General features: G+C 56.9%; 8 protein-coding genes across 8 annotated transcripts; 3 read left to right on the top strand and 5 right to left on the bottom strand.

Annotated features, from left to right (window-relative positions):
• Positions 1-143: 143 nt before the first annotated feature.
• Positions 144-3,821, bottom strand: F5Z01DRAFT_664113 (uncharacterized protein). The gene is made up of 2 exons (XM_046264077.1): positions 533-3,821; positions 144-471 (listed from the first exon to the last, which is right to left on the bottom strand). Exons 1-2 carry the CDS (start codon positions 3,548-3,550, stop codon positions 376-378), a joined length of 3,114 nt encoding a protein of 1,037 aa, XP_046115080.1. The 5' UTR covers positions 3,551-3,821; the 3' UTR covers positions 144-375.
• Positions 3,822-6,075: 2,254 nt separating this feature from the next.
• Positions 6,076-6,799, top strand: F5Z01DRAFT_677150 (linker histone H1 and H5 family-domain-containing protein; the record flags this gene model as incomplete). The annotated part of the gene is made up of 3 exons (XM_046265330.1): positions 6,076-6,197; positions 6,254-6,635; positions 6,686-6,799. The coding sequence occupies 3 exons, from the start codon at positions 6,076-6,078 to the stop codon at positions 6,797-6,799; spliced, it is 618 nt and encodes a 205-aa protein (XP_046115079.1).
• A 1,018-nt stretch (positions 6,800-7,817) lies between these two features.
• F5Z01DRAFT_295534 (uncharacterized protein) lies at positions 7,818-9,707 on the top strand. Its single transcript, XM_046258850.1, has 2 exons — positions 7,818-7,984; positions 8,135-9,707. Exon 2 carries the CDS (start codon positions 8,263-8,265, stop codon positions 9,565-9,567), a length of 1,305 nt encoding a protein of 434 aa, XP_046115078.1. The 5' UTR covers positions 7,818-7,984; positions 8,135-8,262; the 3' UTR covers positions 9,568-9,707.
• Positions 9,708-10,641: 934 nt separating this feature from the next.
• F5Z01DRAFT_683440 (LrgB-like family-domain-containing protein) lies at positions 10,642-12,415 on the top strand (the record flags this gene model as incomplete). The annotated part of the gene is made up of 4 exons (XM_046265849.1): positions 10,642-10,689; positions 10,739-10,969; positions 11,023-12,154; positions 12,225-12,415. The coding sequence occupies 4 exons, from the start codon at positions 10,642-10,644 to the stop codon at positions 12,413-12,415; spliced, it is 1,602 nt and encodes a 533-aa protein (XP_046115077.1).
• A 1,369-nt stretch (positions 12,416-13,784) lies between these two features.
• On the bottom strand, positions 13,785-15,817 carry F5Z01DRAFT_295566 (ATP-dependent RNA helicase DHH1). Its single transcript, XM_046258851.1, has 2 exons — positions 15,474-15,817; positions 13,785-15,419 (listed from the first exon to the last, which is right to left on the bottom strand). The coding sequence occupies exons 1-2, from the start codon at positions 15,600-15,602 to the stop codon at positions 14,022-14,024; spliced, it is 1,527 nt and encodes a 508-aa protein (XP_046115076.1). The 5' UTR covers positions 15,603-15,817; the 3' UTR covers positions 13,785-14,021.
• A 622-nt stretch (positions 15,818-16,439) lies between these two features.
• F5Z01DRAFT_628059 (acyl-CoA dehydrogenase/oxidase) lies at positions 16,440-18,153 on the bottom strand (the record flags this gene model as incomplete). The annotated part of the gene is made up of 2 exons (XM_046261571.1): positions 16,440-17,678; positions 17,740-18,153. 2 exons carry the CDS (start codon positions 18,151-18,153, stop codon positions 16,440-16,442), a joined length of 1,653 nt encoding a protein of 550 aa, XP_046115075.1.
• Positions 18,154-19,039: 886 nt separating this feature from the next.
• On the bottom strand, positions 19,040-20,282 carry F5Z01DRAFT_639551 (PIN domain-like protein; the record flags this gene model as incomplete). The annotated part of the gene is made up of 2 exons (XM_046262448.1): positions 19,040-20,128; positions 20,184-20,282. The coding sequence occupies 2 exons, from the start codon at positions 20,280-20,282 to the stop codon at positions 19,040-19,042; spliced, it is 1,188 nt and encodes a 395-aa protein (XP_046115074.1).
• Positions 20,283-20,619: 337 nt separating this feature from the next.
• F5Z01DRAFT_628101 (P-loop containing nucleoside triphosphate hydrolase protein) lies at positions 20,620-23,818 on the bottom strand (the record flags this gene model as incomplete). Its single annotated transcript, XM_046261577.1, has 3 exons — positions 20,620-22,872; positions 22,932-23,388; positions 23,439-23,818. The coding sequence occupies 3 exons, from the start codon at positions 23,816-23,818 to the stop codon at positions 20,620-20,622; spliced, it is 3,090 nt and encodes a 1,029-aa protein (XP_046115073.1).
• Between the last annotated feature and the right edge of the window lie 968 nt (positions 23,819-24,786).

Genomic DNA, 24,786 nt, shown 5'->3' with positions numbered 1-24,786 from the left:
GCTCGGCCGCATCGGGCCTTGTTTGCGGTGCCATCGGTGTTTGACTGGTGTTCTTTGGCCTCTTTTTCGGTTGGCGGCAGATCTGCTTGTATTATCATGATGAAAAATCAATTATAAAAAAAGCATATGACATGTCAGAAAATGGCCATATTCGTTAGCCCCGCTGCACAGTTGAGTCGTTGGAACCCAGTTTTCATGTTGGTTGTTTCTGTCGGCAGACCTCCCACCCCAACAGGTGCTGTGATCATGATACTGACTACCAATGTAGTCGTCCGCTAGTAGAAAGTAGTCGTGTGGCTAACTAACTGACTGACTTACTATCTATGTATGTATGTACAATACTCCGCTGCGCAACGATAGCCCTTTTCGATAGCATCACCAATACGCAGGTCTCAGCCCGCTGAAGCCACTGAGCGCGGACGCAACACCGCCCTCGCCGCCCTCTGAGCTTTTGCTCCTCTGTCCACTCAACTAAAAACTCGTCAGCATCCATAGTCACTTGTATAGGGGGGGGAATCGGGGGGTAGCAAACCTCCAACTGCACGGCCTTGTGCACGTGCACCAACCAATCCACATAGCTTTGCGCTTCGTTGTTGCGGTCCTCGACAAGCATGCGTGCAAACTCAAACTCGGCGCCGTCAATGCCCTGTCTGGCCAGCTGGATAGTCAAGGCCTTGGAGCCGCGGAGCGTGCGCAGGAACTCGACAATGTTGCGCACCTGAGCGTTGAGGTGGGTGTCGAGCACAGGAAGTGAGGACGTGTAGGCGTCCAGTGCCTTGAGTGAGTCCTTGTCAGGCCCAAAGAGATCCTGGAGAAGGTTCGGCGATGTTTGAGCGTGGAACCACAGGAGGCACTGCTGGCCGTTGTCGACCAGGTACACGCCACCGGCTTCCACCTGGCCGAAAGATGTGCGGATGGCGGGAGGCAACTTGAGGTGGCCTGTTTCTGGATCCGCGAACCCTTCTTCGGGCTGTAGGTTGTGCAGAGGAATCATGCGAGGGTACAGATACAAGCTGAGCTCCAGAGCACCCATGGAACGGACCATGCGCATCTCGTTGACTCGTCGGTCCGCGTTCTCAGCACCGCCCTTGAACGCGCGCGACTTGATGAGCCCGAGCATGAACATGGTGAACTCCTTAAGTCGCTCGGGCATCACCAGCTGGCTGTGGGGGTGCTGCACAGACGCATGCTTCCTATACGCAGCGAAAACCTCAATGGTGCGCTCCGTGAGCCAGTTACGGATGTCCTTGAGATTACTCGACGTGGTTCCGAGCTTGGTGCAGGCCTCCTTGGCCAGGATGGCGAGAACCGCATCCTGGTCCACAAACTTCATGCAGTCCCGGATGCCCTGCTCGCGCGTGCCAGAGTCCTTTGCGGTCTCGGAGACACTAGCAATCACATTGGAGCATCGCACACGCCGTTGGCCTGAAGCCGACGTGTACAGTAGAGCCGACTGGAAATGTGCGTCAAGCTTTGAGTCGAGCTTGCCGTCGTACGAGAAGGACACTGCTAGAGCCTTGTCTGCGTCAAAGACACCGAGCTCCAAGTCCGCACCGAAAGTGTGCTGTATGAAGTTGCCATGGTATCCGGCCACTTGCAGGCCATTCGAGCAGCGGACCTTGAGCAGCGCCTGGAAGCCAGACTCGCGCGCCACAGCGTGCGTGATCTCCAGAGAGAGCTTCAGGCTGTCGCGCGGGGCGATGAAGTTGGGATAATAGAACGTCTCGCCGCCGGTCGTTGCCGACACGTGCCCAATAGTGGCAATGTCGAGGAAGCCACCGTTGGGCGCCGCGAGGAAGAAGTCGGCGCCGACACCTGAAGCAACCATCTTCTCTGCAACCTTGCGCCACCCAGGGTGCTCGGTGGTGTAGAGCTTCTTGTCGAGCTCGCCGCCAGGATGGTTGCCATCGTCGCGCATAAACAGACGCCCAGGTCCCCAAGTAGGCAGCGCAGAGCAGGCGGCCACGACGCGGCCACCAGTGACCTCCAAAGCAGCCAAAGCAGAGTTGAGGGCGGACAAGAGCGCCGGCTCGGGGTTCTTGACGTTCGAGAACATCTCCGGGAGACGTGTCAGCAACGATGTGATGACCGATTTCGACTCGTATGGATCCACAAACAGGCCCTCGCCCAGTGGCAGGAAGGGGTCCTCCAGGTCAGGCATGATCAACATTTGCGCCGAGTCCAGCCCTGGAGAAATGTTATAGAAGTGAATGTCCTTGTCGTACGTCACGAATCCAACCTTGGCGCCTTTTGGTATCCTGCGTTGCGGCTCCCCATCCTCGCCCTCCTCGCCGCCATACAGGGCGCTTTGGATGCCTTCGCAGAAAGCTTCCAAGAATCCCTTGTTGTAAGACTCCTGCGTCACGTCGATCAGGAACAACCAACGCAAGCCAGTGGGTTCCTTAGTCCAGTACTCCTTTGGCACGACAAACTCGACAGTGCCGCGATGCAGCTCGGGTCTCTGATCGCGGTCGACTCGGACGCCCTGGGGCGTTGTAGCGCAAAAGTATTCAGGGGGGGTGTCGTTCGGATATGTGCACAGGTTGCAGACAAACTTGTTACCGCCAGATCGGAACATCATGAAGGGATTGATGTAGGCTCGGCATCGTCGACATCGAGGAGGACCTTCGTCGCCGCAGTCGATGACGGGAATATCCTGCTCGCCAGCTTGCTGTGGTGCCAGTGGCTGCAGCAGAAGACCCAGGGGCAGGGATGTCGCCTGAAGACCATCATTCGTCGAGGGAATGTTGTTGACTGTGAGTCGCGCATACTTGGGCGAGGCGTTGCCCTGGTCGAAAGACACGAACGACACAGCCGCGGGTGGCGGCACATGTCGCTCAAAGGTGGGATAAACGTTCTTGAAGAAGTGCTGCTGCGCGGCATCTCGAGAGATGGGCACGCTTGGGAGATCGTCTGGCGACACCTTGGGAGGTCCGGAGCCCGAAGTGCCTATCGTGGCAGACGCGTCGTTTGAAGGCTGCTGATTGAACTGACCAGCTGGAGCGCCGAACTGCGCGTGGCCCATTTGAGGCGTCCCCTGGGGTTGTTGCCCATATTGGCCACCTCCAAAGGCTGGCACGCCCTGCGCAGGGCTGTCGAGGAATTGCGTCTGGGGCGTACCGGGTGGCGGCATGCCATTGAAAGCCTGAGAAGAGCCAGCTGCTTCGACGTTGTGATATGCGTGCCTGTCCTTCTTCTTCCGTCGAACTGTTCCATAGCCACTGTCCGCACCGAGGTTCATGCCTCCCATCTGAGCAGCGAGAGACGCGTCTTGGGGCGCTTGTGATTGGTCTTGGAATGCTTGGGGAGCAGGAGAGCCATAGCCTTGTCCTGGGGAGGGCATTGGAGGCTGCTGGCCAGCATACTGACCATACTGCGGTGCTCCATATTGCTGCTGGTGTGGCTGCTGCTGAGGCTGCTGTTGGGGCTGTTGATATTGAGAGCCTGGCGGGTAGAAGTTCTGGGCAGCGGGTGCACTCGTTTGATTGGGATCGTTCGGATCGTACACCTCGCCCTGGCCGAGGGCGTGGTACTGGGAGTAGTCGGCCATGTTGCTGGGAAGCTCAAGCTTGGAAAGCAACAGGTGCCGCCGCTTTGGAAGCTAACTTAAGATACCCAAGGTTAGGAGAGTGTGGGGTCGTTCGAGAGTCGCGGAAAGGTTCGCAGCCGGAGCGGTACGTAAATAATGCTTATATAATAAGAATGGAAGTGTTCATGTCCTCGTCAATTCGTCTATCGTTGTTGTCCGCTGGGGCCAGACGCGAACTGGTGACCCATAGATGTGGTCGGTGAAGGTGTCTTGCCTCGTGGCCTTTTCGTCGATAATCCCAGTTCCCACATGCGAGACGGGGGCAGCTGTTGTCCCTCCCTCTGATAGTATTCGGCATAGCGTGGTGCGAGGACGAATGAGCACTGTCATTGCGCACTGTGAAGCAACGACACGCCAAGCTGCTCTACCTACCCGAGGTCACGCGTCCCTCCATCTCACTGCTGCGAAGCTCGACAAGTAGACAGTTGCGGATCCAAAGTCTAGCTGGATCTTACTGGTATGTGATCTTCTGGTCGTACTGCCGTGTTTTGATCCTATAGATCATACACATTATTGAATTGTTCAGATCTCATGCCGAGCCTATTGGTTTAGTTGACATGCCCCGATCGTCCGCAACAGGATGAGCCGACTGCGCTCAGGGCATTATCACCGACAGATTTTCAATATTTTCGAACCCAGGGTCCAGTCTCCTTGGATTGATGACTGGGGCAAGTAACAGTAAACGCAGCAAATGAAATCCCCATGACTTTGCGCTCGAGGAACGGCCACCGCCTTCACCCCTCAGTACCTCGCATTGGGCCACCAAAGCAACTCGATCGCAGCACTAGTCCCCAAGACTGCCTCAGTGCATGCGAATGAAGCTGAACCGCTCTCTTGAGTTGCTCTTCCTGATAAGATATATCCCCCTTGTCGGTGCCAATTAGTTGTCGTTGTCTTCGGCTTCTCGTGACCGTGAGTCGATGGCAGATAAGTTCCAGAGTACCTACCCGCTTCCAAAGCCCACTGAGTGTGATATGAACACTCAGAATCATACAGAAAACTTCTCAACAATTTTTGTGACCTGTTTTTAATCGACCTGGCCCCAGCACTTGCCACCCGAGTTGCACATTATCACTGATGGCACAGGATTCCCTTCCTCCAACGGTCGCACGTCGTGTGAACCGCAGACCCAAGCAAATGACCGTGCTTGCAATTTATAAACATTCAAAAAATACGTTTTATTCCAAACTGACCCTGATTCTGTCGTCTGTCTCCGCAACAGGCGTATTAGAAGAGTAAATTGTGTTGCGGTCGGGCGACTCAGTGCGACTGCGTAGTCACCTTCTGGGCTTCATTTGATGATGCTCGCACATGATGACCTTCAGCCATCCATAGTGCGAGAAAAATGTGTAAAAAAAAGTTCATGACATTTTTCATTCCACTAATGGCCCACGGCAATCTTCAAAAGCCCTACCATTCTTGACATTGTGTGGTGGAACGGCGCTCGTTCGTGGGAGGACTTGCTGTTGAGATGGCTTCATGTGCCGCATGGCGGTGAGTTCGCCTGCGACGACTTACACGACGCTACCAAGCGCATACAGCTTCAGAAGACACTTTGAAACAATACGGCAAAATTAATTTCATAAACCAGAGCTGTGGTTTCAGCGGAAGCCATCCGTATAGGTCACGCACTGTAGTCGAGTTGTGTTGCGTGGCAATGGGCGATGCGACAACAATCGTCGTAGTCGTCTTCGTCAGTGGTGGGACACTTTACAACATTGCACCGATCGGCTCCAAAGGCACATGGTGGCTGGAGCTTAATTGCCTGAGACCACCCACTTTGCAATCACTATTGTATTAAAAATGACTCATACTTGAAGCGAGTATGAATGACAAGCAGAGCCGTGACAAGAAGCGAGAGGAAGAAGGGAACTCGAGGGGACGAACGAGGAGGGGGATGGGCGGATGTTGGGAGAACACGCGCTTCCAGATCACTACTGCGCCAGCAGCACTCACACGCTCCAAGATAGATTTCCCAGTCGGGGAGTGTGGATGTAGCCTTGCACCAATCAGAAAATTGCAGCACGGGAACCATGAATTTCGCAGATCCAGAGGAACACTGACGATAACAGGCCAACGCGGCCAACGCCGCAGCGTCTGATACAGATGGTGTACTGCATGGAATGTGGCCCACCCCTGCCGAGCGTACTGGTGGTAGTTCCGGCAAGAGGCGCCAGGAGTGGGGCAGGGATCATTCTTGCTTCGACCGGGGGTGGTCATGAGCTTTTGGCAGTGGGAGGGCAAGAGCTTGCGTCTGGCGGCGCACTTCCCGTTACTGATTGCGGCCTTGGGTCTGCCACCCCCCGCCTGGTATATAAACAAGCTCCCCCCTCCACGCGCGCACCCAGAGTCGGGCTTTCTCCTCTCCGGTCTCTCTTTGATTCTGTCAGTCATCCGTCTTCACCAGCCTGCATCTTTAGGACCCCTTTGTCCCACGTTGAAACAAGCACAACAACGCGTCGTCAAGACTCCAAAACACATTCGCAATGGCTCCCGCTGCAAAGAAGGCCTCTGGCGCCACCAAGGCTGCCCCCAAAGCTGCTCACCCGACCTACCAGGACATGATCACCGACGCCATTGTCACCCTCAAGGAGCGCAATGGATCTAGGTATGTACCGACGCGCCGCATCCACCCACCCACGCGTGCTAACAAGGTGCCCACAGCCGCCAGTCGCTCAAGAAGTACGTCAAGCAGAACAACCCCAGCATCACTGCCACCGACAACATGTTCGACGCTCTCTTCAACAGGGCGCTGAAGGCTGGTGTCGACAAGGGTGTCTTTGAGCAGCCCAAGGGTCCCTCTGGCGGCACCAAGCTGGCCAAGAAGAAGCCCGCCACCGAGAAGAAGCCCGCTGCTCCCGCCGCCAAGAAGGAGACTACTACCAAGAAGGAGCCTGCCAAGAAGCCTGCTGCGAAGAAGGCCGCCGCACCAAAGAAGGCCACTGCTACCAAGGCCAAGGCTCCTGCAAAGGCCACCAAGGCTGCTGCTGCTCCCAAAAAGGCCGCCCCCAAGAAGGCTGCCGTCAAGCCAGCTGCGCCCGCCAAGGTACGTTCACATGCCGCCCTCGCGCGATACACGCTCTAACATCTTTGCAGGCTGAGAAGCCAGAGACCGTCCTGACCAAGACCAAGTCTGGCCGTGTTGCCAAGGCACAGAAGCCCGCTGCTCCCAAGAAGGCCGCGCCGAAGAAGGCCGCCAAGGCTGCATAAGCGCGTGTTATCTCAAACTATCTTGATGCGTAATGACTGGCGTTTGTGGCACACTTTTCTTTTGCTTATACAGGTACGGGACCATTGGGGCTTTGCGACACTGGGGAAACGGAAAGCGATGGAATGTGTTTGGAATTCTTTGAATATGTTAGGGACGCAAGGCCGCGATGAATGGGCGCGTTGCGTGGCTTTGGGTCCTTGTACGCGACCCACTGGTACAATTATTGCGCGGCGGACGGGGAGTTTCGGCGCCCCTCTTGCTTTGTATGATACCTCATGGAAGACTGCTATGGGTTCAATGGAATGCCTCCGGGCTTGATCTGATATTGTTTTGATTTCTGTTTGGGGTTGGGCTACCGTGAAAATGTGTGGTTGAGTGAGCGCCCGTTTGCGACGCGTCGACGTTGTTTACGGTTGCATGGCACATAAGTAGACAGGGGTGCTCCTTTCCAAGAGCCTACCCTACAGCGAGGGGGGCTCAAGGGCAGAGTCCTTCAGCTTGTCATTGATGTCGTGAGCTTCGTGAAAATGTCTCCTCCTAATGGAAGATAAATGCATGAACCTGCCGTTGAGATTTGGTACTCAGGCTTGGTGACTTGGTGCACACGAAGCAACGGAAGATGTGACGACGCATTGGTATTCATGTCATACAAATTCTACACACAGATTGACATCATTGCTATCACAATCAGTCACTTCAGAGAACTGCATGCTGGCACATGACCGCTTCCAAGAAAGCCATAAGAAAACAAATGCGTGCCGCTGAGCATGCTGCAAATTACTACTACTATTAAGTATAGGTTCATCGACTATGAGAGCCCTTGAACGGGAACTTTGATGGACGCACTTATCGAACTACCAACCACGAATGATGTCAGACCTTCACCCCACGCTTACGGGACACAGACAAGGAAGGGGCTTACAGCGACATGGGAAGCTCTCGAGGTTGTGATTAATGGCGCTGACAGGCGGTCCAAGCTACTGAGCGTTTTCCAGTTGGTGAGCACTGAGCAGGGTAATCGGAGCGAGGCCACGTGTTGTACACGTCGCCATGCTGAGCCTCAACGTATCTAACGCTTGGCCTACGTTTGGAAGAGTGATTCGCGTCAGCCTGCCCGAGGTACATCTTTTTGGCGGGCAGCTGGGAACACTCCAGCTCCGAAATAGCGGGGTACATGACCCCTGGTGAGACCCCCACCACGGCTCAAGTCCCGTCTTATCGCTACACCGGAGAGCCTCGCCATCCCTCCAAGCCCGTCACCCTCTGCTGCCCAACCTAACCCTCTTGTATCTCTCTACGCTCGCGGCGAAATGACCAGCTGATAGGGTACCCAGCAAGGCCATCTACAACAAAAAAATCGAGCCCACGAATCAGATGATGGCAAGGAACCCTCGTCCCTTACCCTGAGTGCAGAAAAGCCGCCCCGCGAACTGCGACCGCGACGACAACCCTCACGAACACCATGGCCTCCTCCAACCCCTTTCGCAAGCAGACGACCCCGATTGTCACAGACTTTGATGCCTCGTCCATTCCGCGTGCCTCGCGACCGCCTCCCCCCGTGAGCTTTGGCAGCTCCGACCCCAAGATCGATCCGGAGGTTCCGGTTGAGACGAAGACCAAGGCCAAGGTCGTCAAACGAGTGCGCGTCTTGTCGCCGCCGCCTCTGAGCCCCGACTCGCCCGAGTGGCCGAACAATCACCTACCAGCATATCCGCAAGATGACCTAGACTCCACGGACGTTGTTGTCGCGGAAGCCGACAAGATGACCCCCACAGATGCGGTGCCAGGAGTATCCTTTGGGACACCACAGCAGGGCATTGCTCTCGTGGAGGAGATGAAGAACGAAGGGGAGGCGCTCAAAGCTGGGAACAAAGCCATGGATGTCGATGCTTTCAAGCGCCTCCTCATGACGGGCGATAAGCCCGCTTCTACCCATGATGCTGCCGAAACCGTACCAAAACCCGTGACACCGTCGCCACCTCTGCCCTTGAGACAGGCGGAGGAAGACGAGAGCATGTCAGACTCAAGCATGACGGTGCAATTCGGATCGAGGAAGAAGGCGGCGCCGCCGCCTCCACCGAGTTCGCGGCATGGTAAAGCTATCAGAAGCAACACGGGGGCGTCTGACGCGAAAGCAACTTCCCCAATGGAGCAGCAGTCGTTCGCCGCGGAGCCTCGCACTGCTGCCACTGATATCGGAGACGAGTCGTCTCATGAAACTCCACCAAAGAAATCAACACCGGCGGCGCCACCACCACCACCACCGCCCCGGGGTCACGCTCGAAGCGACAGCAAGGCGCAGCCAAGCTCTCCAGGCGAACAACGCTCCTCGCCCGACGCTGCACAGTCGCAGTCACAGAGTAGCCGGCACAGCAGCGCACCGGTACCCCCGCCGCCGCGCAGACCCAATGCAGGCCATCGGATGTCCTCCAGCCAAACATCCCCTACCTCTGCGTCCTTCCCAGATGCAGAGTCCCATGATGACGCAAATGACATGACAGAAGGCCAGGCTGGACCGAGCAGGCACCCGGTCCCTCCTCCTCCTCCACCCGCTCGTAATTCCTCCGTGCGGCGACCACCGAGCGCGGAGGCCAAGTCAAAGGACAGTGCTGTACCGCCACCCCCGCCACCAACGAGGAAGAGAGGCACAAGTAAAGGCAACGCAGATCGACCGAACACAAGTGATCCGGGCCAGGGTGACGCATTGCTGGCCGACTTGAGTGCCCTGCAGCGGGAGGTCGATGCCGCAATGGGCAAGCTAGGGTAGCAGCGTGGTCGTCACTGTACCCAGGCGTCCTTTGCGGGACACAGTTCCACCAGGTACGTCCACTATGCGTTGCGCCCAAGTCCGTGCCAACGCCTTGGGTGGTCTGGAACCTCGTTTGCCAGCGGGAATGAAGCATGCGGTTTGCCGAACGGGGCGTAACATTCTGGACGGCGTCATGAGGGGGCGCTGTGCGAGGCTGCGAGAGGATACAAGTGCATGATATGATATGGGGCTGATCAAGGTCTTCCATTGACCTTCAAGGCATTTTGCAGCCATACTATGCGCTGTCCTTGCAAGCCGAGGCGACGATTGACGATTGGGAGCCGCCACGCCTACATTCAACATTTATCACACCAAACGATCAACGGCCAACACCGTGAGAGCCTCACAACCCAATCAGCTCCTACTGTACTCGCTCGCCGACTCCAAATGTGTTTCAGAGATCTGGCCACCCTCAGCTGCACCACGTGCCACCGCGCCTATGGTGAGATCGCAACAAGCACCCAACTTTGCGAGCTCAAGTGCGGCACGTTCCTGAACCGCAGCACCGACAAGCATGTCAATGGCGAGTGCGCCGTCTGCGCCGGAAACAGGGAGGAGAGCGCTCGGCGAGCCGCTGCGTTGAGACGATTTGGGAGCATCAGTAGCGAGACCAAGGCTTGAGTTTTGGGACGAGAGGGGGGAAACTTCATCATCATCTGTGGCCTTTGTTTGATTTTATACATGTGTGTTTTGATGGGCTGGGGACTCGGGATTTGAATGACGATGGGCAGACTTGGGCGTTTGTTTGAGCATGGTGTCAGCGTTGCATAGAGAGGTTAGGGATACAAAGCATGCTACCAATATCCAAGTCAACGTCATCATGGATCTTCGATTTGGTCTACGAAGTGGATTACTCGGCTTCTCGTCGTGCGTATGTGTACCTTGAGTGATTCGTTGTCGACATGTTGCCACGATGGAAGCCAGACCATCGCAGTAGATCCGGCTTCGGCGCATCGGAAGTGGACCGAAGCCGGGCACCATGATGGCATCTCAACATCTCAAACCAGCGCTCTCCCAAATGTTGTCAAGAACATGGCGTGTTCATCATTCATCGAAGACGCCTTGAAGACTCTCCGACTCGTGAGTGCGCGCTCTTCATCAAAGGAATCGGGCTGACCAGTTTGCACAGAGCGCCCAGTCGTCGGCCCGCCATGTCGTTCACTCGTGGATCTATGTGCCCGTGGGCCTTGCATTGATGCTACTGACTTGCTTCGGCGTCGACTCGTTCCTTCGACACGTCAATGTTACTTTCCCAGCATCCGTGGCATGTCTCGTGCTCCTCTTCGTCGCACTGCTTATCTGCGAGGCTGTGCTGGGAAGTCACCGGACGAGGAAGCTGGTCGCCCTGCTTGATGTGCCGGTAGATCTATCACATTGTCTCCGATGAAAGGGAACAAGACTGACAAAAAATAGGCCGGATGGGCGCTGCGGTGGATGAGCATCTTCTTCATGCCGCCGTTCGTGCTGCTCCCTCTCAGCCCACGGATCGGCGTCATCGAGGTCTTCAAGATCATCGCCGTCTTCCTTATTGGGTTCGTCGTCATGATGGCTCTGGCCGCCTACCTCACTCGCTCTCTGCATCTGCTGCTGGGCTCGAGCAAGAAGTCCATGACCCAGCGCGCGGAGGAACTCGATCCATCGCAGGAGCACATTCCTCTAGCAGACGCCGCTCCAACACCCAGTGAAACGCCTCCCAGGGGAAGCTTCTCTGGTATCGCGAGTCCTCCCGCGTCGCGGCCACAGACGCCGCCGCAGCTGAGGCTCCAGAACCATCATCATGCGACGCAGCAAGTCGTACTGGGCGACCACGTCGCCGCGAGAAGCGAGTACATGGCGCAGGACCCCGTCCCGCCGGATCGGTGCGAAAGATGGGCTGCTGTGGTGAGCAGCCACTTGGACACCATCACATATAGCGTCCTCACGCTCGTCGGCCTACCCATTTATTACACGACTGATTTCCCATTGCCGCTGCAACTGCCATTGACGGTGCTATGCTACATGTTCCTATCAGCCCTCCCTCCGCCATCCTGGAGGACATATTTGCATCCGGTGCTCACAGCCTCCCTCGTCACAGTCCTACTCCTCTGGTTCCTGGCTTTCACAAAGGGCATCGCCCTCGCCACGACACTGCACTCGTACCGCACCGGCGCCAAGTACCTGACCTTCTGGCGGGACGCCAGCACCCATCCTCCCGGGGCGGGGGACATCTTCGCCACCCTCCTCGACGCGAGCATCATGGCCCTCGCCCTGCCGACCTTTCAACACCGTCGCGAGCTACGCGCCCACTTTGCGCCGCTTCTCGTCCCCAGCGTCCTCATCTCCGTGGGCTCCCTCCTCGCCTACCCCCCGCTCTGCTACAGTATCGGCATCGAAGCCAAGAGGAGCCTTGCCTTTGCCAGCCGGAGTCTGACACTGGCGCTCGCGACGCCTGCAACGGAGAATCTAGGCGGCGACCTCAATACGGCTGCCGCGCTGGCCATTGTCAGCGGTATATTTGGCGTGCTTGTTGGCCCGAGAATGCTGGCTATCATGCACATCCCCGAAGGTACCGTATACACCATGTCACCACACTCTCTCTGAACGAATAACAGAGTTGACCGTTCGATGTGCAACAGACGACTATGTAACACGAGGCGTCACGCTGGGCGTCAACTCGAGCGCCATCGCGACAGCCCTGCTCCTCAAGACGGATCCGCGTGCTGCTGCACTGTCGTGTCTGAGCATGATCTTGTTTGGAACCGTGACGGTCATTTTCACGAGTATTCCCCCAGTCGCCAATGTGATCCGAGGCTTCGTCGGGTTGTGAAGGTCCATGGATGAGATGCTGTCTTTGCGCCCCATGTCAACGCGCAGGCTGGTCCCACAAATACTTGCTTAGTAATATTCACCAATTTTGTCGTGGTGTCGCGTTCAGCCTCCGGCTTTCGTCCCTCTTCCTCTCTCTTCATCAATGCGCTCAGCCATGATGAGGCCTTCATCCCATGCTCAAGATGTCGCGCAGCTCTTTGATGCAAGAGCCCGAGTATCTTTTTGATGGGTGAACTTACCAGGCATCGCTCACAGAGGTCAAGTGAAGCAAACCCTGCTTGACGCGGTCGTCCATCCTCTCTACGAGAGACAGTCAGTGACTACTCCGTCTCGACTCTTGCAAGAACCATTGGCGGTAGTATGCATGTTGCAAGGCCGGCCTCTGGTTCTGACACACTCAGCTCCCGCCGGCCAGCTTCTACCCAACCCGGACTAAAATTGAACCACTGACACTTCTTCCTCCATGTCTCCTGGCTCTCATTCCATCCGGAGAACAAACCCCTAGACACGGACCCTGCTCTTGCTTGAACCCAAGACGGGGTCTGTGTCTCTGCTGCATTAACCGGATCTCGTGGCTCCTCTCGCGGCCCTTGGTCTTACCATGGAGCGCACATTGTGTAAGACACATAGTTAGAGATGACTTCACCGTGCAAGACAACTTCACCGCGCAACGAAGACAGTGGGAGAGAAACGTGTTTGCTTTGTTGTGCTCGAAGAGTGAACCCTTTGTCTCCTCACGAGACCGGTCCAGATCCACCATGTATAAGCCCTTTCCTCCCAAAAAGTTCTTTTTTTTGCGTTGTTTTTCCTCTTCTACTATCCCTTTCGTGATATTGCTCACCTAGAGACACCCGCCGGCTGCCGGGCAGCTCTCTCGCGAAGTAGCCGTGCGCGAGAGGCTTGCGTTAGGGCATGGGGTTCTTCGTTTGGCCGGGTTCTCTTTTAAGAGCAACCGAAAAGGGTTTGTTTTCTCCCTCTCTCTCCCTGACACGCAATCGGCCTTCCGAGCGAACCAACCGCAGGCTGCTGGCCCAGCTCTCTCGCGAGGTGCCGTGCGCGAGAGGCGGTATGCCACGCAGCAGAGAGACTTGTTCTGTAGTGGCAGCCCCGAGCTGAAGCGTGTCTCCCCATCCCTTCCCCTGAACCTGTCGTCTATACAGACGTTCTCTGGCGCCGTCCTCCCGCCACCCAGTCTTCTCCAGGTATCATAATTTTGTCGTCGACCTCTCCCGAGCCATGTTGCTAATGCAAGGCCGTGCGGTCATCAAATGAACCCCAACCCACCCTTGTCATTTCACGGGACAAATCGACATGAGTCCAAGAACCATCAAGCTTCATGAAAGCCCGACCTTCCGTGTTGCACCAAAGAGGTGTGTGTGTGTGTGGCATGTGCTTGCCCCCGTACTCCTGTTGCGCCGATAGGTCCCTTTCCCTTCCGATTCGCTCAAAAAAAGAAAATCTCAGGGCGAATACTAACTTTACATCCAACATGAAAAGATAGACCATAGCCCTCTCCCTAAAAACAAGACAACGAAGAAAAGAAGAAAAAAAAAATGAGTGAAATCCACAGACTCCATGTACGCCTCATCATGAATGCAATGAGATTAGGCCGGCGATTCGCGCGGCGGGCCCCGACCACCACCGCGTCCACGTCCGCTGCCGTCACCTCGCCCGCGGTAGCCACGGCCACGCCCACCGCGACCCCGGTACCCGCCGTTATGGCTGGTGCCCTGGCCCTGCCAGGTTCCCTGGGGCTGCCCCTGAACAACACCGCCCTGCTGCTGCTGCTCCTGTGCCTGCGAAGGCTGTTCGTTCTTGATGATGTTGACGGGTCGAGGGATGGATTCGGGGTTCTCGTACACGTAAAGGCTCTTGTCGATGCTCGCGGGGATCGGCTGGATCTCGGTGCCGAGATCGCGCTCAATGTTGTACAGGTTGAAGCGGTCGTCCCAGTTGATGAGGTTGATGGCGAGACCGAGATGTCCGTAGCGGCCGGAGCGACCGATGCGGTGGAGGTAGGTCTCGGCATTCTTGGGGAAGTCAAAGTTGATGACCACATTGACGGCCTGAATGTCAATGCCACGCGTGAGGAGGTCGGAGCACACCAAGTTGCGGCAGACGCCGTTGCGGAAGTCGTGGAAGACGCGGTTGCGCGCCTGCTGCTGCATCCGGGCGTGGCTGTAGAAGCACGAGTAGCCGAGCTCGGTGATCTTCTTGGCGAGCAGCTCGACGCGGTTGGTCGAGTTGCAGAAGATGATGGACTGGTTGATCTGCAGCTTGGAGAAGAGCGTGTTCAGGCAGTGCACCTTTTGCTTCTCCTCGACAAAGGCGTAGTACTGCGTGATACCCCGGAGGGTGAGCTCGTCCATGAGGTTGATCTCGTACGGGTTGGTCATGTTGCGGTCGGAAAACTCCTTGACGGAGAGGGGGAAGGTGGCGGAGAAGAGCATGACCTGGCGGTCCTTGGGGTGGAACTGGAGCAGCTGCTCGATGACGGGCGTGAACTCGCTGGACAGGAGCTTGTCGGCCTCGTCCATGACGAACATGGGGCACTCGCTGAGATCCGCCACGTTCTTGCCGGCCAGATCGAGGATACGACCGGGGGTACCGACCACAATATGGACGGGACCGTCTAACCGGTAAATGTCGTCGCGCAGGCTGGTGCCGCCGGTGGTGACCATGACGTTGATGCCGAGGTGCTTGCCGAGGGTCTTGCAGACCTGCGAGGTCTGCATGGCAAGCTCGCGTGTGGGGACCAGGATCAGGGCCTGGATCTTGTTGACTTTGGGATTGATGCGTTCGAGGGTCGGGATGACAAAGGCGGCGGTCTTGCCGGTGCCGTTCTTGGCGCGGGCGAGCACATCGCGGCCGGTCAGGGCCACGGGGATGGCCTCCTCTTGAATGGGAGACGGGCGCTCGAAACCGGCTTCGAAGATACCCATGAGCAAGTCGCGCTTCAGGGCAAAGTTTTCGAACTCGAGGCCCTTTGTGTTGGTGACATCCTGAAGCGATCAGTACGGGGCACGCTGTCTGTCTGTCAGGGCAGCAGGCATTACCTCTGTTTGTTGGCGGTTGTCTTTTGCAGGGAGGTTGAGCTTTGATTTCCAGCCGTCATTGCTCCCGGGGCTGTTGGTGCCGTCACTGAGTGTGGTGCTCTTCAGCTTGTCTGCTAACTGTTCCGACATGGTGGCTGGATCGTGTGTGTGTGTGGGATCCCGCTCGGGGGGGATTGGGCGCGCACAAATTGGAAGAGAAACGTGGATGGAGGCACCTCTGCTAACGTATGAGGCTGCCGTATGTAGAATCTATGTCCACGGTGGATGTGGAAACGAGTATCGAGCCGTGAGGGTCGAGACGTGCGGGGATTGGCTCGCTCTGAGGTGGTTCGGAGTCGTGATGTGCGTGGTGAAAGTAAGGTAAGGTAGTTTCGACCTCGTCTCGTGGGTTCAGTTTGCTCAGCGATGGGGGGAGCAGGGAGGTTTCGTCGGGGTTTCTAGGGTAGTGTAGATGGCTCGCTGTAGTGGTGCGAGGGTTGTAGAGGCGTCGTAAATAGTGGCGAGCTCCAAGAATGAGTTTGCGGAAGTGGTTGTGGAGGTGAAAAGTCCCTTGCTGTCGATGTTGGTTCCATTCATCAGTGCGCTGCGCATGCATGGAGCGCACAGACCACATCGTCGTGGTGGGTGTCACGTGTGCGGAGGGGGGGTAGATCATCTTTGTGTCGGGGGTTTAAAGAGTGACCGAGGCAGCGTCATCTGGCGAGAGCATCTCGAGATGGAATTGCCAAAGTGTGCTCACATTGCATTTTATAATCCGCTGGAGGCAATGCCACTATCGAAGAGCCCTTGTCATCTGACATGAGGCTTAATCTTAAAACGCCATCAAGACAGCTTTTACGCTTTGCTTGCTTGCTTCAGGTACCTTGACTGCCGCTAGTCAATGGAAGACAGTGCACGCCATCATAAAAGGCAAAAGAAATTAGAGTTCGTCATCTATATACAGGACCATACCATGCACGTGGTTCGTTACAGCTTCATGCCCATGGCCTTGGCCACCCTCAGGCTCTGCCTCATGCTCAGATCGAGCATAATCTCCTCACTGCCACCAGGAATCGCGTACGCCCGCACATCCCTGTACAGCCGCTCGACCTTGCCGCCCTGTCCGCCTCTCGAGTAACTCAGACCACCAAAGATCTGACTCGCCTCGCGGGCGCAGAACTCAAAGGTGAGCGTGCTCTGCGCCTTGAGACCGGCAATAGGCCCACCCAGACGAAGCATGGCCTCCGTCTCGCCCATCTTCTCGCACTGGTAGATGAGGTTCTCGAGCCAGTTGTACGACGCCTCAATCTGGCGCGCCATGTGCGCGAGCTTCATGCGGATGACGGGGTGGTCGTACAGCTTCTTGCCAAACGTGCGGCGCTTGTGTGCGTACTTGACGCTCTCCTCGTAGCAGACGCGCGAGAAGCGCAGGCACTGGATGATGATGCCAATGCGCTCGTGGTTGAAGTTGGTCATGATGGCGCGGAAACCCTGGTTCTCCTTGCCGAGCAGGTTCTCCACGGGGACCTTGACGTCCTCAAAGGTGATGTAGGTCGTGCCCGAGGACCAGACACCCTGGCAGTCCATGCGGCGGGTGCTCACGCCCTCTGTGCGCTCGATGAGCAGGAGTGAGACACCGCCAGCGCCCTCGCCACCCGTGCGGACGGCGGTGGTGAAGTAGTCGGCCCAGATACCGTTGGTGATCCACTTCTTCTCGCCGTTGACAATGTAGTGCTTGCCGTCCTCGCTCAGCTTGGCCTCGCAGGTCAGGTTGGCGACGTCTGAGCCAGCATCGGGCTCCGTGATGGCAAGGCAGATGCGCTTGTCACCCGCCAAGATGCCGGGCAGGACACGGTCCTTGAGCGACTTCTTGCCAAACTTGACCAGCGGAGGGCAGCCGATGCCGTAGCCGCCAATGAGGTTCCAGACGAAGCCGCCAGAGCCCGTGCGGGAGATCTCGTCGGTGATGATGAGCTCGTGGAAGAGGTCCCACTGGTCCAGAGGCACGCACTTGGGAACATTGTCCTGGTTGACGTATTCCTTGGGGTAGTGGATGCCCAGCAGGCCAGCCAGGTAGCCGCGACGGCCCATTTCCTTGTAGATCTCCTCGGGCACGCGCTTGGCTTCATCCCACTCGGTCACATTGGGCTCAATCTCGGCCTCGATCCACTCGCGCACCTCGGCACGCAACGCAGCGTGTGTGCTATTGTAGTATGGTGAGTGGTACTGTGACAGTCAGTCTCCGCGCTCAACGTGGTTTATGTACATGGGAGAAAACTAGACTTACGCCCTGGACCGAGTTGGGGTCGGCAAATGGGATCTGGAGGCCGATCTGCTCCAGAGGCTCGCTCTGCTCCTCGGTCTTGGCGGCGACCTGGCGCACAGCCTTGTCCGCCGCAGGCCTCACCTGCACCGTCCTGGGGGCAGGCTCGGCCTTGACGGCCTTCTCCTCCTGCTTGGGCTTGGTGTCGAGCGAGCCGACCTGCAGCTTGGCCTTGTACTTTTTGAGGATGCCCTCGTTGTGGTACTTCCAGAACTGCTTCGACGCATCCTTGCCCGCCACGCGCTGCAGGATCTTCTTGCCGCCAGGGTGGTCGTCCTGGAACTTGGTCAGGTCATAGACATCCTGGTCGACAATGATGTACAGGTTGTCGGGCTTGTTGTGCGACGCCACGTCGCTGACGGTGAAGGTCTTTGACATGTTGACGGCTGTGTGTTGCGTGTGAAAGATGACGGAGATGCAAAAAGTTAGCGAGAGGAAGGAAGAGCTTCGACACAGATCGGGACAATGGGAGCAGACAGTATTACAGCAGATCCACAGGCCGGCTATGGGAATCAATCACATGTCCTCGCTACTCCGTACGGACTACGCACCCAGCTAGCTAACCCACTGCTCACTCCAGCATTTCCAATCACCCCACAGGGCCCATGGTCAGCCCATGGGGAAGCTCAACAAGCCATTTGCGTTGAACAATGAATGAATCGCCCGCTTCCGACGAGCCAGTTTCACTTGTCATGTGCGCGCCGCACCCGGACGTCGGCTGGCATGTGAATGCGCCCATCGACACCCCGGAAAGCTGATGTCATGCGCTTTGCCCCATCGGTGGAGATGCCGAGGTTCACTTGTCGCGTCCAATCGCATCCCCATCATTGCCAATTGGCGGGAGGATTCATGCTTCCAACTCAATTGACTTGATCTCCGACAACAGATGCGCCAGGTAATAATAATACAGCGGACGATCAACTCGATTCGGTGTGTCTTTCCGACCTATTAGGTGTTGCGGCCCGATCTAGATATTCGATGTGCGTACACGTTGTTAATACCACGTACATACTGTGCACGTGCTCCTCGGCTGGCCTGACAACACCATAAAGCCACACGCGTTCGTTCGGTGCTGGTACTTGTATAGCGCGACTGCTTCGAACAGCGCAGGTCGATTGCTAGACTTTGAATCTGAATTTTGACCATGAACAGTCCCAACCCTCTTCCTCGGGTTCACATCGTCCAGACGCCCAAACTCCCCCATAGCAATAGATAATCACGCCGCTAATATCCACATATTCCTGCTCTCTTGCGCATGACGACCCTAGGCAGCGCCTCGGGGCTTCGCCTTGGCCGCCGCCTTGTCCTTCTTCTCCTGCTTGAGCTTCTTGCGCTTCTCCTCCTGCTTCTCGTCCAGCTTGCGCTTATGTGCCGCCTTCTCCTCGTCCGTCTTGGGCACCGGCTTGAAGAAGCCCTCGAGACGGGCTTGTTGCGAGCTCTTGAGGTTTTTCTCTAACCGCGCACCGGCGCTGCGCACGCGATCTTCCGAGAACCCCTTCTCTGCCACTAGGAACTGAACGAGCCCTTCCACATCGGGCTTCTCCCACTTAAAGTCGCAGTCCTCATGGTCTGCTTGCCGCACGTCCGGCGCAAGGAAGAGATCGCGCGCGTCTTTGTACGGCCAGTCATCGGGGATGACGTACTTTTTCTTGGGGTCCTTCTCGATCGCCTCAACCACCTTTTCCAGGCTGCCATTGTCGCGGATCAGCTTGAGCGCGGTGCTCGGTCCGACCTTGGGAATGGGATCGAGGTAATCGCAGCCGAGGAGAATGCAGAGGTCGATGAACTGCGTCCTGTCCATGTTCAGCCCTTCCAGTACCTTGTCCAGTCGAACTTCCTGAATCGGCTCCTTTCGCTGCTCACTGAACGTCAAGTGACGCAGTAATATCGGCGTGTCGAAACAGAGTGTGTCCATGTCCTCGCTCGCGGCGGCGTAGACCTTGCCTGCCTTGGCCAGCACCGCGCACTGCGCCTCGGCCTCGGTCGGGGCAATGATGTACGGCACGCCCATCAGCTTGAGTAATCTTTGGCATTCGGCGTTGTGTTCCCTCGTCACGCGGACCGTTCGGCGCGAGAACTTTTCAATGTCCTCGGCGGTACCCGTCTCCTTGGCCTCCTCGAGACCCTCCTGTGCCTCCTGCTTGCGCTGGAATCGCTTGGCGAGTTCGCCCGACTTGAGTTTGGGCGGCGCGCCATCGAAGACGAAGAGGGGCTTGATGCCATTGTCGACCATGCGGAGAGTGCGGTAGAACATGCCCATCAGATGCGACGTGGTCTCGCCGCTTTCGTTCATGAGTTGCTGACCATCGGAGCGGACGGCGATGAGAAATGAGTAGATGCTCATGGAGGCGTCCTGGCAAGTTTATTAGCTATCGGTTTCTTGAGAATCCAGAGGCATGCGGTCGTACAATGGCCACTTTTCGACCGAAGTGGTTCTTGATTTCACCTTCTTTGATGGCATCCGGGGCCTCATCCTTGATGATGGAGAAGAGTTGTTTGATGCCCATGGCGACGGCTCTTCGTATTGCAGTGTGGTCTCCAAACACAGGTTTAAGGTCTCAAAGGGTATCCAACTTGGAGAATAGAAGGGCTTTGCAAGACAAATCGTGAGGTCCAGTCGTGATGGTGGGGAAGTGAAGAAGAGCTCAGCTCGAGCAAGCAACGCGTCGAATCATGACGTGACGCGCCCAGTCGCGCTTTTTGTGCAGGGTCTTTAATGGGATCCCACAATTCCGAGGGCAGGTGCCACCACAGGAGAGAAAGCTCCAGTCCTCGTCACACTTAGACCTTCATCACGACATGAGTTAACTTGATCATGTATCCAAAAAGACCAATTCACGTTCACTAGCCCTCACTGCAAGCTGCGAATCGTTTTGACCCCCCGAAAGATCCGCCAATGTCATCTGCTCTCGCCGTGACCGGCCTTCTACGCCCGCTCCTCTCCTCCATGCCACTGTCCGCCAGTATACTGATCAGGTCTCGTCCGTTGACCTCTAACTCGGCGCCCGTATAGCCCTTCATGGCACATTCCTTGAAGACGTGCGCAATCACGCGCTCCCCGAGCGTCTCGACACTGCGCCCCGACGCCCAGGACTCGTCCGTGCCCAGCTTGGCGAGGCCTGTGAGGAGGGTGTCACGAGTCGTCGAATCCATGCTGCTGGTAGCCTCCAGCCTGATGCCGACCTTGGACACCACGGACCGCAGACTCTCGAGGCACTGCTCGGCACGCAAGGGCGTAAAGTGTATGTCTGTCGCGAATCGACTCTTCAGACCCGGATTGACGCGCATGAGACGATCCATGCTGTCATCGTAGCCCGCCAGGACGACAATCATCTTGCGCGCGAATGTGGGCTTGGTCATGGCATCCACGAGCTCGCTCACGGCCTCGTCGCCATAGGAATGGGGTAGAGCTAGACGGTAGGCCTCGTCGATGAAGAGAACCTTGCCGAGGGCCGATTCCAAGAGTCGCCTGGTTTTCGGACCTGTCTGGCCCACGTACTCGCCCGTCAAAGCCGAGGCGGAGACCTCCACGACGTCCGGCGCGGAGAGAAGGCCCATGTCGTAGAAGATCTGGCCGACCTTGCGGGCGGTGGATGTTTTGCCCGTGCCAGGCGGTCCCTTGAAGACGTATGTGAAGGGGATGTACGGCCTGGGATCGATGCCACGGAGGCGCATGCCCTGCGCCATGTACTGGTAGCCTTCGAACTTGGCAATGATCTCTTCAAAGCCGACGAATCCGTCAAAGAGGGCCCGAGTGTTGGCGGCTGCACGCGTGTGTCGGCCCCAGTCAGGGTCGACGTCGGCGGGTTCGATGGGCGGGTTGGCGTCCACCGAGAGACTGTCGGCAGGCGTATCGGCATGCAGCTCATTCATCCGCCTTGCTCTCGAGAGAGCAGCATTGGCTAGCAGGTTGACCACCTCGGCGCCATTCCCAAAGCCGGGACGATGCGATGCTCTCGTGAGCATGTCCATGGCCACCTTCCGCGCCGCCTCCGTCATGGTCAGCGACGCCTCGTTGAGTTTGAGGTCCAGCACCTGCCCTAGTCTCTCCGGGGTGAAATCAAGGAACGACAGGGCCATATCAAGCGAAAATCGCCGGGCCAAGCCGGGATTGCCGTTCGCATACATGTCCTTCATTTGCTCGGGATATCCGCACAGAACCACGCAGCGGTCCTCCCCAGGCGCGCCTGTCACTTCAGCCACCAGCGTGTCGATAACAGCGATACCTCGGTCCCCTGCTGAGTCGAGCGTGTGCGCATCGTCCAATATGAGGACCGACCCTTTGGCCTGGGCGAGGGCTTTCTTTGTGTTGCGTTCCGTTGTTGACACGTATTTGTCCATCAGGTCGGCAGGGCTCTTGAGAACCAGGTCGCCCTTTGACAAGAGGCCAAAGTCCGCCAATATACGCCCGTACAGCTTCGCCACTGTCGTCTTGCCTGTGCCAGGGTTGCCGAGGAAGACGCGGTGCAAGGACACCGACAATGGTGCCAGCCCTCTCATTTCCCGCTCCCAATTGTGGCTCGCCTGGTTGATGATACCCAGAATGGACCTTTTCACTTCATCGAGGCCCGGCAGCCCTTGCAATTCTCTCCATGCCTCGCTCTTGTCCGGCTCCAGCCTGGGTTTCTCGCCCAGGAGGTCCTCTTTCGTCATGAAATAATCGTCGAGGTAGTCACCGTCCTTTCGAGCCCGGGCGAACCGCTCTACCTGCCGTCGCAAAGCCTCGACAAAGGCCTGCTTCACGTGCCATACGTTAGTGAAATCAGCGTCCGAGACATCCCGTCTCAAGCGACAGATGAGGGTCCTGACGTATCGGTCGTCCACGCCCCCCTCCAGCTTCATCCGCCTAGCAAACCAAAGCTGCACCATGCGCCGGAAGATGACACGCAGCTGCTCCTCGGTGTAGTTGGGCAGCTCGATGACCCGCAGCTGACTCTGTACCTGGACGCGATACTGTATCTGCTTGCTCAGTCCGTCGTCTGCGCTGCCGGCCATGACGAGGACAATGATGCCGGGGAGCTCTTTCAGCCGGATGTGCAGATTCCAGAGGTCGCTGTCATGGTTATCGATCATGTGCGCATCGTCGATGATGACGATCTAGAAGGAACCGTCAGCATGGCCTACGTGTGCACCCAAAGGCCTCCAACTTGACTTACACATCCGTTCTCCTTGCTCGTTATTATTCCCGCCGCGTTGATAATGTCCGTCTTGGAGAAGTAGTATGCGCTGCACTTGTATACACCGTTCTCATACATGTATGGACGCGGCTTGAAGAGCCCCTCCTTCAACAGGAACTTGGCATACAGCCGCGCCAGTGTCGACTTGCCCGTCCCCTGGTTGCCTGTAAAGACCATGTCAAAGTTGTCCTTTTGGAGCGACGTCTCGCGGCGCTGCGCGGCCTTGATCCTGGCGCGCGCATGGAGGAACGTGCTTTTCGCCTCTTCCAGGCCCGGCAGCGACATGAGTCGGTCGAGGTACTTGTTCTCGGCAAACTCGACTCTCTTGAGACGCAGCCACTCGTCTCTGGCGGGCGACACGGCATCGTCGTCCTCGGGCGACACGCCGTCGATGGACTCTATATCGGAGGCGTCGTCCTTGGTGTTGCGTGACGTTCTTCATGTCACGGTCAGCGCCGGTCACCAAATGAGCGACGAGGGACTCACTCAATATCGACAACCATTTCCTCCATCTTCTCGCACAGATCCAAGAACTCGGCTGTGGCATGCACACGTGACCGTCTCGACCTCCTGCCCGACATGTCGTCCCGCAGCGAGGCGTCGTCCGCGTCATTGTCGTTCTCGTATGTCTCTGCCTTTTGTTCGCTCTCGGCTACTTCCATCTCCACCGCAATGGACTCGTCTTCGCCAACACACCCATCCGATGCAGGCGACGGTATCAAGCCCAGCGAGAAGCTGACGCTGGTGTCCGATATGTCGTCTTCATACTGAGCGGCCCACGCAGGACACCGTCCTGGCCTCGGTGCGAGGCCTAGTAGCCAGCTTACGGTGAAGTGAGGATCATGGTGTTGTTCCAAGGAGAGCATCCTCATCTACTGCTGAGCGGGCTTTGGCGGGCGTACTTCCAGGCGCGGTGTTCGAATGGCAAACGGGAAGAAGTGAAGACGCAGCTTGACTCGACGTGGGCAACCCGAGTTATTGGAGTATTTGTGAGAGACGAAGACGTGAGGGCGCCACAGCTGCCTTGCTCGCTCGACAGAGTGCACGTTCTCCAGTTAACCAAACAGGGAGCCTTTGTCAAGGCACCTGGCAAGCATCGTCGTGCGTGCAGTCACTCACGCAGTCCACCGTGAAGCGTGCAGTAATAGGTAAGGTTGTCTAGGTGACCAGGACCCTGTGCGCCGCCTCATGGTCCAGTCGTCAGCCCAGTCGGCCTTCGGGTGGGGTTTTTATAATTGTCGCCGATCTTGCAAAATGGGCAGCTCTTTGTAGAGTCAAGACGACTGACTGCCTTTTTCCCTGTCGTGGGCCTTCATGTTTCCTATTTGCAGATAACAAGAGTGAACGTGCGGCTCTGCGTGATCGATTTCACGCTCTTAATAGCTTGTCACTCTGCACTCCGCAATTAATTAGTCGCGGCACGACCCGTTGTGGTAGCTTCAATCTTTCCCTAATTCCCATCTAGACTCATATGGCGACTATCAATCGTCAACAATTGCCCGTTATTATATCAAGATTCAAGCATGCGAGAGCCGCAGACTGTCCAGCGGCCGCTACCCACCAAGCTTGATGTCGTTTCTAAGCCTCCGATAGCCCTGTTTGACATTTGGAAATTCTAATTGGCCCAGCCTGGTTCTGATAATGATACCAAATTCGGAGTTTTGTCATGCGCGACCAGGGATGTCCCTGGCTCCAGTCTAGCGGACCACACGTTTGCCTATCGCAATTCGCAATGGCAGTGCGAGAGACGCTGACAGACTCTGAAACGCAAGTGAGGCCTTTCTCTTGACGGAAATACACAGCTGTGATTCGCGGTATTCCGCGCGCTGGCCGA

Source organism: Emericellopsis atlantica (assembly GCF_019669845.1).
Source record: "Emericellopsis atlantica unplaced genomic scaffold F5Z01scaffold_29, whole genome shotgun sequence".
NCBI classification, from domain to species: domain Eukaryota; kingdom Fungi; phylum Ascomycota; class Sordariomycetes; order Hypocreales; family Bionectriaceae; genus Emericellopsis; species Emericellopsis atlantica.
The sequence above is the reverse complement of the archived record's forward strand: the minus strand, read 5'-3'. Positions and strand labels throughout refer to the sequence as shown.

Excerpts from the sequence above, each read along its gene's own strand:
- F5Z01DRAFT_664113 (XM_046264077.1), bottom strand. The coding sequence starts at position 3,550 with ATGGCCGACTACTCCCAGTACCACGCCCTCGGCCAGGGCGAGGTGTAC. Across the intron at positions 472-532 it reads ACAAGGCCGTGCAGTTGGAG|TTGAGTGGACAGAGGAGCAA; the intron begins GTTTGCTACCCC and ends ACGAGTTTTTAG.
- F5Z01DRAFT_295534 (XM_046258850.1), top strand. The coding sequence starts at position 8,263 with ATGGCCTCCTCCAACCCCTTTCGCAAGCAGACGACCCCGATTGTCACA.
- F5Z01DRAFT_295566 (XM_046258851.1), bottom strand. The coding sequence starts at position 15,602 with ATGTCGGAACAGTTAGCAGACAAGCTGAAGAGCACCACACTCAGTGAC. Across the intron at positions 15,420-15,473 it reads ACAACCGCCAACAAACAGAG|GATGTCACCAACACAAAGGG; the intron begins GTAATGCCTGCT and ends TGATCGCTTCAG.